Raw genomic sequence first — 17374 nt, forward strand, 5'->3', positions numbered from 1 at the left:
CAGTGCTTCTCTTCATGTCTCTAGAGGAGCGGGTGTAACTTTATTCCCATTTCTCACAACCCTTGAAGGCAGCGAATGGTGGGTCTCAATTCTGACCCACACCCTCCAGGTAAAATGCGTTCATATTACTCTGGGGGAAATTGCACAAAACTAGACTTCCCCGAAAATTTCTATGATACATTCTTAAAACTTTGGGAGAAGGACTAGCCTTATACGTGTGTTTTAAATCCCGGCTTTATTACCACAAAACTTCGATCTTCAGGGATTTTGTGTCGCAGGAGGATTTTCTATCAGCCCAAGTTCCCCTCTCTGGTTTTTTTCACTGAAGACCCTGTACAGGCCTTTGGGAATGTCCAGCTCCTCCATTACAGTTCTGACCAAGTCCAGAGAAATACAACACTTCCAGGCTTCTGCTCAGCCCTGTTGTGGCAGCCATGGGCCAAGGGAGAAGGGATGCCTGCATCCCACCCTCTGCATCTCCCCTCCTGCATCCCTACCTCCCCCATCCATGTGTCTCCCTACTGCCTCCTCACAGGGAATCCGAAGAGGCCATGCCAGAGTTCTTTGACAGATGTGACACATACCTGATAAAAATTTAGAGAAATTTGTTCCCCATTGGTTGACTTCCAAATTTGAGGAGTTAAACCTATAAACAGAAAAGTAGGTAATTATAATGGAGTTAATAAGTGTGCAGGTATAATACAGACACACACAGACACACACACAGACACACACAACACACAGCTCCTCAGAGAGATCTGAAAAAATTCAGAGAAAGGTGCTATTTTTGTTTCCATTTCATTTTATGTCTCACCTACATTAGTTTTCTAGACATTTGAAATAATAAACCAGCCAGATGAAGATTTTAAGCTGCTCACTGTTAGATGCTTGAAAGCTAGATTAATTAGTGTCATTGTCCTGTGACACTTTTCATCCCATCAAGTCACCTGGTCATCTAGTGGGATCCCCCCCTCCCGGTTTCCCTGCCCAGCAGCCCACAGACCTCACCTGCTGGGTGATGCTCAGACTACAGTCAGGGACCAATGCTGGCTAACATGGGTGCAAAACTACGGATTGTCACCGTTTCATGCCTTCTCCTGGTACTTTCAGGAGGACATTGCCACCCTCCGACTTCCCTTCCTCTGGTGTCGGGTTTCCTTTAGGGGGTGATCCTGAGTGCTCACTAGTTACCATATGGAGTGGGGTCCCATGATGTGGTCCAGGTAGCAGTCCTGAAAATGTTTCAATCTGTACTTTAAAGAAAAAGGGAAAAGACGAAACTGTATAAGTAAATTTGCTGAAATCAGTCATTTCTATACTGAAAACTTTTGTTTTTTAAAATAAGGATGTTTTGTAGACAGTGTAGAACACATTCATTTTAAGAGATATCAAGTAAAATAATTTTTTAAGGCATCACATGTGAACCAGTTTCCCTGGGGCCAAGTGGCGCCTGGCATCTCGGGAACCAGCAGCCGGTCGGCTCATTGCCAACAAGCAGCCGGGGTTGAGGATGGGGACAGGCGGGTGGGGGTCTGCCCTGGGATGGGGCCGCCAGCGTACTGGGGGACAAACCAGGATCAGAACCCAAGTGTTTGCACAGAAATGCAACAGGATGCCGAGTATTTTCCTTGGATTCCACAGATAAGTGAAATCAGCTAAGCATCTTCAACACAAGCTGGCTGTTTTATTTTGCCTCAGATTTGTAAATAAATGGTTGTAGTCATTCTGCTTCTAGCTTTGAAAAGGACAGTCTGGTTTCCTCTCTCTACAGATGTTTCTTTAACTGGCTGTCAGTCCTCCATGGAAGCTCCTGGCGCGGGGCCGTCCCTGCCCTGCGTCTCCCCTGACCCAAGCCTTCTGAGCTCTGCGCCACGTCCCGCAGGGAACAAGCTTGTGGGTGGACACAAATAAACAGCGACTAGGTGTCCTGTCACGGAGCCTGCAGGCTGTGGTTTCAAGGACACAAGATTTATGGGTGCTTCTGGCCGCATGGAGGCCGTGCAGGCGGAAGGGGAGGTGAGCTGCTGGGAGGAGGTCGGAGGTCCCTGGGCTCTCGATGTCCCCCGGGGGACAACTCGATGAGCTGAGCCCGGGACACGGGAGGCTGCGTGGCCACAAGCATGGTCTGCGGGCAGGACCCAGATCTCCGCGGTCGTCACGGTGGCCCGAGGGAGCGACTGTGGAGGAGCTAAGTGCTGCTCTGTGCTTTGCAGGGAGCCCGGCGGTTTGGGAGGTGCGTCCCTTTCACCGCCAGCCCCGTCATTCCTTTTCGAGGCCTGGTCCATTTCACGGTGGTGAAATTTTGATTTCATGGTACTTATGTCATTTCTCATATAATGAAAATTCACTTCTTAATAATGTGCTAATTTTTCATTCTGATTTCTTCTCATTTTTACAAACACTGTACCAGGATGAGCATGCCTGGGGCTCTCGTGTCCCCCTGAGGAAGCATCCTCTCAGGATATTTGAGTAAAGGCACGTGAGATGAAGTACAGATAGTAAGCGAAGGCCGAGGTCCTTTCACCTCCTTGTCCTCAGTCTGGTCGGGCTTTGACCCCGCCCGACCCTGGACACGCAGGGACTGTCTTCCCAGAGTGCGCATTGCTGTGGGTGCCACCCCATCCCTGTTTATCCACGCACTTATTTGGAAATGGTGTTGCTATTTCACGAGTGGTTGTCCTGAAAAGCAGGAGCCACACTTCTCACAGTGCGCAGTCACCCTCCATCTCCGTCTCCCCGTCAAGCCAGGTGAGGACCTCGGCCCCGAGAACGGGGATCTGACGGGTCTGGGAAGATTGCTCACCCCCGGACCCCAGACCTCCGCCTGGGTCCCAACAAGTGTTGACTCCGAGCGGGCTTTCCCATCAGCAGGTCGACTCCGTGTGTGCACAAGGCACGGGGCGGAAGTCGCCTGGAGGCTGGTCTCAGGACGCAGCACCTCTGTCTCTCTGAGCCGAAACCGCTTTTGCCTTTTCTTTACTTAAGTGAAGTTCAGTGTCTTTGCAAATGAATGTGAAACGTATTCCTTTGTTGGACTAAAGCAGCTCTCTGCTGCGAAATACAATCCTTAGCAGAGGGATCTGTGCACTTCGCAGTCTGTAATTTATACCACGTTAGAAACGTGCTATAGCAGGATTGATTTAATATTTCTCGGTTTAGAAGTCGATCAAACTTAACTGCTTGTTGTGTTAAAGCCTTCTAAAGCTTTTAGGTGCTGTTAGTCCTGTGTTTCCTGATGCATATATATCACTTTCTAATTAAAAACCTTTTGTTGCTTTACCTCCTTTGGGGGAATGTGATAAAATTAACAGCAAAGGGGCTTCCCTGGTGGCGCAGTGGTTGAGAGTCCACCTGCCAATACAGGGGACATGGGTTCGTGCCCCGGTATGGGAAGATCCCACATGCCACAGAGCGGCTGGGCCCGTGAGCCATGGCCGCCGAGCCTGCGCGTCCGGAGCCTGTGCTCTGCAACGGGATAGGACACAACAGTGAGAGCCCCGCGTACCGCAAAAAAAAAAAATAAATAAATAAATAACAGCAAAAAATAACCAGGGTGCATCCCCACTGAAGTCATACTCACCGCACAGAACACGAGCATGATGCTTTCTTACAGCTGTTCAGCCCTGAGCAGTTTCTCATCAGCTCAGCTTTTTCCCAGACACCTGCGTGTTTCCTACCTGCACCACATCCCTCCCAGGGTATCTTGATGCCAGCCGGGGTGTGGGACTTCACAGGGGCAGCTGGGACCGGGGAGGGTTATGCACACCCCCTGACACATCCCTGCCTGCCTGCTTGCTGTTCTGTGTTCCTCTTGGTGGTCAGGTGAGCTGCTCTCAGAAGCATTCATTACGGTGACAAAGGACAAAGGGTGCTGCCCTGTCTCAGAGCTGGTGCTGACAGGGCTGCAGGAAGTCCCCGAGGTCCCCAACGGTCCCAGACACTCCTGCAGCCTCCTCAAGTCTGCCATTGCCTCCCCAGGGAATAGTTAATGAGATAATTATTTTTTTTCTTGAAAAGTAACATTCTTGCAGTGGTCCTGGGGGTTTCCCTATAGATTATAATCTACCTTTCCAGTTGCCTTCAAAGGGAAAAGGGGAATAACACAGCTGTATTTTCACCCTTCCCCGACCCTTAGGGATTCGCATCTGTTTTCTGATATGTGTATTTAACGAAGTGGAAACTGGTGTAAATGGATTCCTGCTCTAGGCAATTAACATTTGCTTGGGCTTCCCTGGTGGCGCAGTGGTTGAGAGTCCGCCTGCTGATGCAGGGGACACGGGTTCGTGCCCCGGTCCGGGAAGATCCCATATGCCACGGAGCAGCTGGGCCCGTGAGCCATGGCCGCTGAGCCTGCGCGTCCGGAGCCTGTGCTCCATAACGGGAGAGGCCACAACAGTGAGAGGCCCGCGTACCGCAAAAAAACAAAACAAAACAAAACAAAACAAAAAAACATTTGCTTGAATAATAATAACAAAAACTTGGGTCAAAAGGAAATTTATGAGACCCAGAGTTCTCTAACTGTATAAACACGTTGGTCTTTGAAGGACTTGGCCGTCTTAACACAGCGCCACCATCCGATCCGTGTGGAATGTTCCTCCTGCTTCTCAGACTCCAGGAAAGACATGCCAAGCTGCATCTCTTTATCCCGAAACAGCGAGGAGGCTGGAGGGGACTTTAGGGATAGTTAACTTGTAGGTAAAGTATATTGTAGAATGTTAAGCTTCAAGTAAACTCAATTACAGAATTACTCGAAGGCCCTCCGCTGCCTTCGGACTCAGGCTCCCTTGACAAGACTCTGGGGCCGTATCTTCTCCAGCCATGTGAGCTTGGGGTGTTTCCCAGCATCCGGGGCCTCCTACGTAATGTGGGCCAGTGGTGCTACCTACTGGGACTGCAGCTTTGGTACCAATGAGATGATAATTCCTGGGAATCTCTTAGTCTCACATAGTAATTATTCAATAAATCTTAGAGATTGTAATTTACAGAAACTGTTTTAAAATCAACATATATGGATAGCAGCATGCTTACAAGTGTTCAAATGAGCTCATTGATATAGGGTGCCCGACACACTGATTTTTTTTTAATTTTTATTTTATATTGGAGTATACTTGATTTACAATGTTTTGTTGGTTTCACGTGTACAGAAAAGTGATTCAGTTATACATATACATGTATCTATTCTTTTTCAGATTCTTTTCTCATATAGGTTATTACAGAATATTGAGTAGAGTTCCCTGTGCTCTACAGTACATCCTTGTTGATTATCTATTTTATATTTAGTAGTGTGTATGTGTTAATCCCAAACTCTTAATTTATTCCCCCCGCCCCACCTTTCCCCTTTGGTAATCCTAAGTCTGTTCTCTATGTCTGTGAGTCTGTTTCTGTTTCATAGATAAGTTCATTTGTGTCATATTTGAGATTCCACATATAAGTGATATCACTTATGATATTTGTCTTTCTCTGTCTGACTTCACTTAGTGTGATAATCTCTGGGTCCATCCATGTTGCTGCAGATGGCACGATTTCTTTCTTCTTTATGGCCGAGTATATTCATTGTATATACGTACCACATCTTCTTTATCCATTCATCTGTCAGTGGACATCTAGGTTGCTTCCATGTCCTGGCTATTGTAAACAGTGCTGCAGTGAACATTGGGGTGCATGTCTCTTTTTGAATTATGGTTTTCTCAGGGTATATGCTCAGGAGCAAAAAATCAGCAACACTGATTTCTGAATCCTACATAAGCCTTTCTTCCCATTACAGAGAAAAATCTGTTGTACTCTTTGAGTTCTGGGAAATATGAAAAGATGTCCATACTTGATTTTTTTCAGGCTGTCCTGGTGCCAAAAAGAACGAGTTTCTGACGAGTGTGCTGGACGCGCTGTCCACAGACATGGTCCATGCCGTCTCCGACCCCTCCTCCCCGGGCAGGTGCGTGCACTCGACTGCAGAGCAGGAGGCTGGGAAGAAGCCCGGCATTCAGGGAACTCTCAGAAGCTGGAGGGCAGAGTCCAGACCCTGGCATCCGAGGCCTGATCAGCTTAGCGGACAAGGCAGGGCCTGCAGGAAAGAAGTCCCCTCCCCAAACCTGAGGTCACTTCCTTAGTCTGGAGGACATTTGTTTAGCAGGTTCTCTTGTAATGCAATCAACCCAGGGAGGATGTTGCCGTCAGGGACAAGGCCCAGACCTTGGGATTTTCCCAGGTTCCATCAGGCAGGGGTGGGGGCGGGGGTGGGGGAGGGGAGGGGATGGGAGGACCCTGGTCCAGAAGGCTATCTGCTTTGGAATCGCATTTTAGAGCTATTGACTGGATTTTAAATACTTTGAATTAAAATATTCAAATTAAAATTCTCAAAATAGGATTTCTTTACAGTAAAATATATATGACATAAAATTTACCATCACAACCATTTTCAAGGCTGCAATTCAGTGGCATTAATTACATTAACAAAATGTTCAAAATCTGACTTCTGAAACTCTGGAAACTTGCTCTGTGTGCCTGGTGGAAATTCTGCACTTCTGGGGCTGAGGCTTTGAGCTTTGCTTCCGGAGAGACTGTTAATTCCCCGAAGCTGTTCGTCTCTGTGGGTGACGGCCCTAGGAGGGTAGTTTGCAGTGTTTAATGGATATAGTGTTTCAAGCGTTGGATCTCCCCTGTTAATTAGTAATAACTCATCTCTCTATTTTAAAGCACATTTTCTGATTGGGAATCTCACTGTCTTTATTTCCTTAGCGCACTGGCCTTCTTCCCTGCCTGCCCCAAACCTTGATTATTTCATCTTTTCTAGATGATCTAAAGCTTCCTGGTCTTCTTCAACTCAAAGCCCACCTCTCTCTGTCTCTGTTTAAGAGTAAGATTGCAGAAGAAAAAAAGGCAGTGCTAATGAATCCAGTAGTAAATTAAATGATGAAGCAAAAAAAGCACCCAATTTTCAAATTGACCTCTTATATTCTTGGAAAGATAGATCTTCTCTATAAAACTAAAACTGAAAGCAGTAAATGAATTTCCATCCTAGAAGGTCCTCTGAAAGTTTGGGAAATAACTACTAGCATCAGAAAGCCCGAATACCTGGGAACTTTGGTGTCTGACTCACTCTTTACACCCACGGAAACACAGAGACCAACAGCCAGACAAGGAAGGAAGGACCAGGGGTTATGTGAGCGCCTGCCGCCCCTCCCGCTTGGTGAGAGGCCCAGTGTGACACCCGGGATGGTCTCCAAGGTCAGCCTCAAGGCCAGGCCTTCTGGAAGAGTTTTTTACCTATATCTTAAAGTATCAACCTTTTTTTTTTTTTTAATCCAGGGAAAGATGTCTGGTTGCCACTTTAAGATATATGTTGTTTTGCACCTTTTAGTTTACCCGTGGCGTAAACAACCTGCCCACGAGTCACAGTTAAAGGCGCAGAGGGCCTCTGGGTCCCAGGTTGAGCAGGTGTGCGATGTGCGAGCCGATGGGCCACCCCACGGGGCTTTGTCCTCACGACTTGCCAACGCCCAGCGCGTGATTGGCCTGCACCAGTTCACTGTGCCATTTGCCATTTTGAAACCAACTTGAAAATGTTTTGCCAAATTTCTATTTCTAAGTTATTTTTAAAAATCATTATATCGAATGGCAAAGCCACGCAGACTTAGGTCCTCCTTCCAGGAAACTCAGAGCACAGGGGCCCTTGCTGGAGGGACCAGGGCCGGGGTGGGGAGGCAGCCAGGCTGCCGGGGGCCCCTGACCACCTGTGTGTCTTCCAGGCTCTCGGAACCTGACCCCAGCCACACGCTGGAGGAGAGAGTGGTCCACTGGTATTTCAAACTTCTGGATAAAAACTCCAGTGGGGACATCGGCAAAAAGGAAATCAAGCCCTTCAAGAGATTCCTTCGGAAGAAGTCCAAACCCAAAAAGTGCGTGAAGAAGTTTGTTGAATACTGTGATGTGAATAACGACAAGTCCATTTCCCTGCAAGAGTTGATGGGCTGCCTGGGCGTGACCAGAGAAGAAGGCGAAGCTAACACGAGGAAACGGCACAGTAAGAGCCTTTCTCCTTATTTTGCTCCCACGCCTGTCCACTCTAGTCTTAAGATGTGGAGACTGTCCTTGCAGTCTGAAGGTGGAGGGAAGTCTGATGTGCCATATGACTGTAGGTCACCCGTCCGTGGAAGCGCTCACAGACCGTCGTAAGTGGTCAAGGGGAAGCCGGGTGGGAAAGGTGGGAGCTGAGTGGTGTCTGGGGACAAGTCTCACTGTTCCATCCGGGGGGCACGGGGTAGGGGGTGCCCTTCTCCAGGGGCGCCTTTGGATGCTGAACAGCAAACTGGGCACCCTTGGGAGTAACTCGGGAACTCCACGCATGACCCCGACCAAGCATTCAGCCCGGTTCATTAGCAGTTCAATAATTCCTGTTTCCAAGCCAGTTATTTCAATGGTTGAAACAGTGTTTCAGCTGCGTTACCAGATGTGTGTGTCTTTTCCCGGAACCCAGACGCTGTCAGCAGCCCAGGGGCCTTGTGCAGACTTGATAGTTTGCAGAGACCTCTCCCATCTCTGTTACTTTATGATTCTGTTATTCTGTTACCAAACTTGTAGCATATTTGAAACATGAAACAAGTTTGAGAGTAGATTCCGGAGCATCCGTAGATGGTGGTCTTTACGCTTCCTCGTAGTTGCAGCTCAGCTGGGACGTGGAAGTCCTGGCCGCTGACCTCGATTGTGGGCTTCGGGAAAGGACTGCATCTGTCTTATCAGTTTCTGTGTCCCGAGCACTCGTCATAATAGTCATTCCGCATGATTCAGCCGAACTTGGTTCCAGGCTAGATCCCTGTAATTGTGAAAGGACTCTTGCTGATTTTCCTGTGAGAAGTTACTCCTGGAAGAGTTGAGTTTTATTTTGAAGACCTCTCTATGGGGTCTCGGAAGCTAAGTGCACTTCATGTTGCCCCGAACATGTCCAGACTGCAAACAGTGGTAAAAATACACGGCCACCCACTTTGCTGACCTTGTGGGGTGATGATGACATTTCCTGGCATGATGTGGGTCCTTGCTGCCCTCTGATGGGGATCAGACTCAGAAGACTCTGGTCGTGGAGACATTGTGTGCAGCATTTGCCGTGCTGCTGTGTGTCTGCAGGCGGGGGGAGGGGCTGAGCGGGTCAGGGGGTGACCGGCCCCCATCACCATCCTACTTCATGGCCCCCGTGGCTCTTTTTCTCCCAACCAGGCCGGGGATGGGGGTGAGGCTGCCCTCATTCTCACTTGCAGATGAGAAACCCAAGAGCGCCGTGCGGCTTTCAAGCCCTACAGCCACCCGAGGCGTGAGACGGGTCCACCCTGAACAGCGGCCCAAGCGCACAGGTCCACCCGCAGGAAACTGGCGCCTGCTGGGCTGCAGCTTCTGTCAGGTTTCCTCAACCCTGCGCAGGCCTGCCCTGCAGCCCCCGGGGGCGCCTTGGACGTTTCCAGTCCAGGCAGTCGCCCCCACCCTTGCTGTCCTTTGTTGGGGCTTAGGGTCACTGCTGCTGTCTGACACTGCCTGTGATTCTTGGATCTGGACAGACGTTCTCACTCATCCTATGCTTTTTTTTTGATTCTGGTCCCCCATAGGGTCCCAAGAGACAAGTAACCTATTGCAGTTTTAGGCAGAAATCCTGGCAGCCAGGCGTCTCAGAGGCCCAGGGGATCACCATGGGAGCCAAGGGGGACCCAGTGGCCGGCTAGCTGGAGGCCGGGGGACTGTAGCTCCCCCCGCCCTGGGGCTCTGGTGATTGCCGGGGAGGGGGATGAACTCTGACCCGATGACTTGTTTCAGCTGTTGCCAGGTTGGCTTGGGGCCGCCGTGGCCCTTCCTCTGTTCCAGAAGCCAGCCTTGAACTTCTGAAAGAGTCCAGTTTTGTGGTTTCAATGAGCAAATTAAGTGCAGGCTCAACAGTGTGTAGAATCTGCCCTTTTAATCTGTAATCATCACCCCTTTCTGAAGGGCCCAGGCCAATCCATTGTTTGCAAGGACCCCCCTCTGGATGAGCACCCAAACCCGAGCCTCGTCCGCGTGCCTGAGGGATGTCCCTCACCAGGGTCACGGTCCTTTCTGCACGATTCCTAAATACAAAGGAAGTCAGCCAATGGAGATGCTTGGCAGGGAGAGTGGGCGGTGGTGGGGGGGAGGCCCAGTGCAGGGCGGCTTTGCCAGGAGCATAATTGGCCTCAGAGTGGCGGCGAGTGTGAGGCATTTTGAGATGGAACGGGACCCCGCCAAGAGTTTCAAGATGAATTCTGAGCAGCGGAGAAATCACTCTCCTGGATACCGCCGCCTGACCCAGCCCTTTGGTTCTGCAGAGAAGGCCACGCTCTCCACCCGCCCCCGCTCTTCGTGGCTCAGTCCACAGTGTGGATGGGTCATTTCCAGAACGTTAACCATGAGTGGGTGTGTTGTTTAAACACCAGCGCTTGGTGTGAATTGGTGCCACGTAGCCTGTGTTGAGCCCGCGGGTTCCGGGGCATTAGGAACCACTGCGCTCCCGGGTGAGTCCTGAGCTTCTGCAAAGGTACAGATGGTGCTGAGGAGGGTGTGAACATCCCACCCCTCAGTCAGGTACAGGACTTCTGACTTTGTGGCTAACGAAGTGCTCAGTTCCTTAGTCATTCATTCGTTCAACACAGACGTCGAGGATCTGCCGTGAATCATGGGGCGGAGGTGGGAGCTCAGTCTCAGAAGCTCCCCAGTTTGTAGGGAAGATAGAAAAGCCCTAGAACGGCCCACACGTGAGGCGTGGGTGTGAGCAGGCTGCTGCCCGGGCCCTGAGGAGGCAGCTCCCAGCTCAAGGACTTGGGAAAGCGTCACTGGGCCGGGCACCTGAGTGCCAGCCCGGCGGCCAAAAGGATGCACAGGACGGCCCAGCCCTTGTGCCAAACACTGGGACACTGGTGCCTCCCCTGGAGCATCTCCGATGCAAAGCCTCCACACTGCCCGGTCAGAGCCCGAGGCATAAGGGGTAACTGCGTGACACCTGAGGACAGCCTCGTCGGAGAGCCCAGGGACCGTGAGAAGGGGCTCCTGGTCAGGCGTCTGCCAGCCAAGGGTGCCCTCACGGGAGAAATGGGATCGGAAGCTGGTCTTCCTGGAAACGCGGAAGGTCGGTCGGTCTTGCTCTGCTCTGGGGACACCACGTCAGCTCTCACCCTGCACGCTGAGGCCTCAGGAAGCTGACGTGAATCCAGCACCTTCAGGGTCACGATCCTGGACACCTACCCTTGGTTGTAAACAAAACTGTCTCAAACCCCACCTCCCTGTCTGCACCAGCGTTGGACCTCTGAGTTGGCTCAAGGGCCTTAGCCGATCACATGCCCTATTGTTTTATAACCTGGTTAAATAATGGAAAACTTGAGGTGTGTCCAGTCCAACAGATCAGGAGCCAGTGCTGTGGAGAAGATGGTGCCCACAGAGGAAGTGCACTCCCCCAGCCCCGGCTGCTCTCAGGCTGCAGGATGCTGCCCTCTGTCCCTGGGTGGGGGGCGGAGCAGGAGCATCTCCACACCTCTCCTTGGGGCCGGGGCTGTGTTCGCACAGAGGACAGAACACACAAGGGGAACAGAGAACAGGTTCGCAGGCAGAGCAGATGCACAGAAGGGGTGCAGGCCACGTCCTCTTGCCGAGAGGGGTCCAGGGTCTCCGCACAGCCCTACAAGGGGACATGGAGAGGGTGGGTGTGTAACCCTGCTCTCAGGGGAGCGAATAACAGAGTAAACACCTTGATGTCATCATCATTTATTAGAAATGTTTAAATTACTGCAGAAACTTGAGTTATCTTCTTTATGTGCCTCTGACGAAACCGATGTGTCTGAATTTTATTGTCTCATTAGTAACCAGGAAGATAGCATGTATAATCCCCTCTCTTCCCCCAGATAAGCTAAATTTGGTCAAAGTGGCAATTTGGTCAAAAATGAGCATTGGGGATTTGGATACATTATTAGCTGATCTTGCAACCCTTTTTTTTTTATCTTGCAGAATTTCTCTAAGAGTTTTTCAACTCTTATTTATTTTCAAGTTTATTATCATTTATTTTTTCCTACCCTGTGTAATTTGAAATAGTGAAAAGTCAGAAAAACCTAAATATTCCGGAAGAGGTTAGTTGGGACAGTCTAAATATCCAAGTGGTTACCAGTTTCTTTTGTTTTCTTTATTTTTGCTCACTAGTTAACAATACATTTTTTTATTCCAAAAAATATGAGAAATTAAATAAAGAACATAAATAACACATGACCTTTTATTCTGAGACAAAATCAGACCAGATCTATAGCTTTCCAAAAAATATTTCTATGCACATATACTTATGTACTTATATACTATGATTTTCACTACAAAATGGTGTCATAATATACATACTTCATTAATCACACTTATTTTAAGCAAGTACACAAGATTTTGCATTTAAATTTTTGCAACTAAGACATATTATTGGGAACTTGATCTGAATTTTCACCATTACAAAAAATGCAAAAATGAAAAAAAAACCCTGAAAACTATTGAGAATTGATAGAGCCTAGAAAAAAGAACTTCTGAAGAATTCAGAAAAAAAGTTCACAAAAGATGATACCATGCCCTCATGATTCTCCAAAATGACCATTGTGCAGAAAATCAGCAATTAGGAAATATTCATTTTTGACCAAATTATCTTTTTCAGCCAGACTGCCATGCCAGCTACATTCTCTCAGGGATATTGCCTTACAGCCAAATTGCCATTCGCTGTGTCACCTGGAAACAATCACTATCATTCGATACCGATGAAGCCACCCTTCCCGCCACACACACACATCCATCGCTGAGCTCTGTGGTAGGAGCTGGGAAATACACACTCATTTTCTCACCGAAAAGTATTTTTATTGATGTGGCATGGCTTCATATTTACTTTGATGATGTACATTCTGTTTCATTCAAATTAATTAACAGTTTATTATTTTTCTGACCTTCATGTAATTTAAATGGAGCTTTTCCGTACTCCTTCTTGAGTGGAATATTCCATCCAGTGTCATTAATGAAATTTATATTCTCTTCATCTACATAGCAAAGTTCTAAACACCAAAAAATGTTAACTTTTCATGCTGTAACCTAACTTGAATCTGTAGCTACCTCCAATGACCAGTAGACTGATATTTGCCATAAAAGAAACCAAGAAAAATCTGGCAATTGTTGATAGTGCAATTGGTTTAGATTAGATTCAAAGTATCAGTTTAAAATTCTTTAAATTTGAACCAATGGCGCCGAAAGCCTACTTTCTCTGTAAAGTAGTCATTTCAGGCAAAGCAAAGTGGAGAGTGGCAACAGAAATTATCCCGATCCTTGGATCATTCAAACTACAATGGAAAGAGATAGTCCATTTAGCTACCATTTATTTAATATTTTTGCAATTTACTTAATATGTTTGTGTTTCAAATTTTCATGCTCTATTTCTGTTTGCTTGAATATAGCAAGAGAAGAAGTTTGAACACAGAATAATTTTGCTCTTTATTTTTTTAATTGAAAGGATAGACGTCAACAATTAAGGCAACTGAGATGAGGGATGCTGCCCTCCGTCTACTGATTCATTCGAAAGATATTTACAGGTGTTCCCTGCTCTAAACATTGGCAAAATCACAGTAAATAAAACAGACAAAAGTTCACATCCTTCTAGAGCTTATATTTTAGTGTGGATGCAAGAAATGAGATAAATAGGAAAAATCCACTGTGTGATGGGTGATGCTAGCTAAGGCAGTGATGGGGGAGGGGAGGGGGAGGGCTGGAATTTCAGGTGGAGATTTGGGGCAGGAAAAGTGCCTCCACAGGTCATGTCCCAGGTCCCAGTCTTGAAGGAGGCACAGACGGAACCAAGCAGGATTTGGGAACAGTTAGTTTGAGCCAAACAAGTTAAATGATTCTCGTGATTTAACTATAAAACCAAAAGATTTCAAAGACCTGGTGCTGGTTCCTAGACTTCCAGCTGCCTGGGTCCTCTCTCCCTGGGAGAGTTTGAAAACTCGGGGAAGGAGGTCTCCACGGCTAGTGGACACGCCTTTGGAGTTTTGGGTAAAATGGAACAGTCTTCTAAAGTTGGGCCAGAGCATTTGTATTGTTGGGAATTGTTTACATCGTGACTTTTATGATCCACTATTTATAATCTATGCTCAGTGTATGTGTAGATGCATATTTTCTCATGTAAACAAGTCTGCCAGCGGACGACACTTTCCTACAGTGATATGGATTTCTTCCTGAAACATTCTATTTAACCTTTTACTAAATAAAGAATATTTGGTTTTTAATCTTTCTTTTTTTTCCCCTGTTAGCCCCTAGAGGTAATGCTGAAAGCACTTCTAATAGGCAGGTGAGTATGTCTACATTGTAGCCTTAATAATTTACTGCTTTAGTTATAGGCAATAAAAATTGAGGTTCTGTCAATTTGTAAAGTGAAGTTCCTTCCAAGAAAAGGAGCAACTTACCGTGTCTACACCCCTGTGAGGCCCCAAATAGCCACGCAAAATTCTGTCAGAAATTACCAACTTGCTGAAACATCAGCATCAACATTTTGCCCTATTATTTCCTTGCTACTTGAAATTTCAATTATTTTATTATTTTTAGAAAAATTTCTGAGTCCCCTTATTTTTGGAAATATTTCTTTTTAAATAGTTCTCCAGGATGTGGATTTGTAATTTATTCCTTACGTTTGGTTAAGGAGATTGCAGGGACGGGGAGTCTTCTTTTTTCATCTAGGGATCCGAGTGAGACAAGTGGCAGCTCCAGAAGGGATTTTTCACTTCCTGCCGTGTGTGCTCATAAACATACTTCTGTGCTTCTGAATCTGTATTTCTGCCTGTGCAATTAAAGGAGATAACTGTGGTGTCTCTCCCCAGCATCCCAGGCCACAGGCTCTGCAAAGTCAGAATACTTTCCAGAAGATGAACACGAGCGATTCATTTCTCCCTCTCTCAAAGCCAGGGCCACATCCTCCTTTCTTAAGACCACTTGTCAATTTGTTATGTATTTTGTCTTCACCTGCTTGATTCCAGGTCTCTGGTCCCTAAGGCAGGCCCCCGTATTTGTGGTGGGCTTGAAGTGGAGACCTCCCACGCGCACCTTGGATGCAATTTAAAACCATTTCATTAGGAAAGATGTGTGATACGGTCGGTCTTCTTTGTTTCACAACTCTTTATGGTTTCAACTTTTAAAATCCCACTGCAAATCACTTGTGCTTTAGAACAGGGCTGGTCTGAAAGCAATGACCTGGCCCGAGCTCTGAAGACTTCCAAACGGTTGTTTTCCTAAGATAACGCCAATGACGGGCACATGGGAGCTGCCTCAGCCTGAAATAAGCTCTGTTCCAAACACAAGACTCACTCAGGTTTTCCCCGAAAAGGAATCCAGAGCGGTTTCCCCAGCTCTTTTTATGGTGTTTATCACTGCAAACTGTGATCCTGGGATGAGGTTCTGCAGTGGCTGGCACGTCATAAAGTGATTGAAGACCCTACAGATTTCTTTGAAGAATCAGAGTCCCAACCACCAAAATCTTTCACTATATGAATAACCAAACACAAGAACTATGAAATGAAGGACAGCCAGTAGGATGCATGAAGCTTATATGAGCTGTCTTTCTTGGTATCTTCTCCAGTTTCTATCACAGTTCAGCAGTGATCAGAACACTGCCATCAGCCACTGCTGACATAGCTTAAAACGTTAGTGCCACCCCTCCTCCAGAAAATCTGGCCAGCTTTAGTTGCTGGTAAAATACATTGATGGCTTATCTTTATCCTCAGCTAATTAAAACAAGACTTCTTATTCACTTAATGCAGGAGATATAGTCTCTCTTCTTGTCCCCTGTTCATATATTTATCTGGGGAATAAAAGCCAACACAGAAGCCTCCTGAATGTTCAAGTGTAATTATTTTAAATAGACCAACTTGTACTGGTCGGAATGGGTCTACGTGGAGAAATAAACCTGGAAGATTGTACTTTGCTTCTCCTTTTCATTCTATATTATTTTTAATTGGCACAGTGCAGAATTCCAGTAATTTAGTAAACAAAACTTTTCAAGTTGTATTTCATAGAGAGGCCAAATAATGAATGGAAAGGATGAAAAGAAAAATGTTAAAAGAAAACATGCCTTTATCAAATTTGAAGCATCAATTAGTATTAAAAGTATTTTTATATGATAAATCCATGGTGATTGGAGATTCTGTGCAATGTTTAATATATTGAACACACTTACAATCCTTGAAATAAATGCTTTCTCCACTGATATCTTTTTCCTGATATTTCTGATCATTGAGTGGGAGGAAAGTGCTAGAAGTTGAGAAGTGTCCACAATGTTTTTATTATTTTTTAAAATTCTTACACCCCAAATAAAGCACTCTTTCTTTTCACATCTATTTAAAAATATTGCTTTTTTTCCTTGTTGTTACCAGCTGGGTTTATTTTATTCCTAAAAGACAAGTCTTCGTCTTCAGAGATGAGTGATGCAAATGTCTAAATACATCTCTTTTTTGTCTTTTTTTTCAGCCAAGGAAGCAAGGATAAACGACTGACACATCCACGGCGGGTCCTAGACACGTGGTCGACTCCCTCACCAAAAAGCAATTAAAAAAACCAAAACAAACACATAGTATTGCACTTTGTACTTTAACTGTAAATTCACTTTGTAGAAATGAGATATTTAAACAGATGGCTTTAATCTGTGAAAATGGAAAGGCTGGCTTCAGAAAAGTAATCACATACAATGTATGTGTCCTTCTTTGACCTTCAAAATCTGTAGTTGGTGGAGATGTATTTTGAGTGGATTTAAGCTTAATTTCTTCCTCCTACGCATGTTAACCTGGCAGAAGCCTTGGCCTAAGGCGCTCTGGCTCCAGGCCTGTATCTCCTTACCAGGGCCGTTACTAATAGTCTCACCAGGTTGGCATCGTTGGAAATCTACTGCCCTGGCAGCATTGCTGAATCCATGTTGGAAGCTTCATGGCGCCATAGAAGTTTGTAATCAACTGCTATCTTCGTCATGCAGTTAGTGAGTGCATGGGTCTTTTTGTTTCTTGGGATTTTGTGTTAGTTTGTTGGTTTTCCTTCCAAAGTTCTAGCTCACACAATGAGTTACCCAACCACTAAAGCGATCTTTACAGGTAGTGCCCTGGTAGAAAAGAATGTTTTTCAAACTCTTTTTGATGTGCCTGCTTTTTCCATTGCAAGCTTCTGTTTGAGTTTTGCCTTGGGCTCAGATTATTCATGCAGTAAATGCTAGAGAATTCTTTCTGCCTTTCTGAGGCAGCATGAAGGGGTCCATCGTTCAGAAAAGTAAATTTCATCATGACCTGACCAAGCCAGCTAAACACGCTTGTCAGCCTGCTTTTTCTCTTACACCCTGCCCCTACCCATC

The 17374-nt window shown here is 46.5% G+C and overlaps 1 protein-coding gene across 2 annotated transcripts in view; it reads left to right on the forward strand.

Annotated features, from left to right (window-relative positions):
* Positions 1 to 16570, forward strand: part of SMOC2 (SPARC related modular calcium binding 2) — a gene marked incomplete at its 5' end in the record, with an annotated part of 149293 nt that extends 132723 nt beyond the window's left edge. For both annotated transcript variants that reach the window (XM_079716361.1, XM_079716362.1), the window contains 4 exons: positions 5833 to 5932; positions 7746 to 8020; positions 14301 to 14338; positions 16507 to 16570. In XM_079716361.1, coding sequence (XP_079572487.1) covers positions 5833 to 5932; positions 7746 to 8020; positions 14301 to 14338; positions 16507 to 16524 — 431 coding nt within the window. In that variant the 3' untranslated portion in view covers positions 16525 to 16570. The remainder of the gene's footprint in view (positions 1 to 5832; positions 5933 to 7745; positions 8021 to 14300; positions 14339 to 16506) is intronic.
* Between the last annotated feature and the right edge of the window lie 804 nt (positions 16571 to 17374).

Source organism: Hyperoodon ampullatus (genome assembly GCF_949752795.1).
Source record: "Hyperoodon ampullatus genome assembly, chromosome: 12".
NCBI lineage: Eukaryota > Metazoa > Chordata > Mammalia > Artiodactyla > Ziphiidae > Hyperoodon > Hyperoodon ampullatus.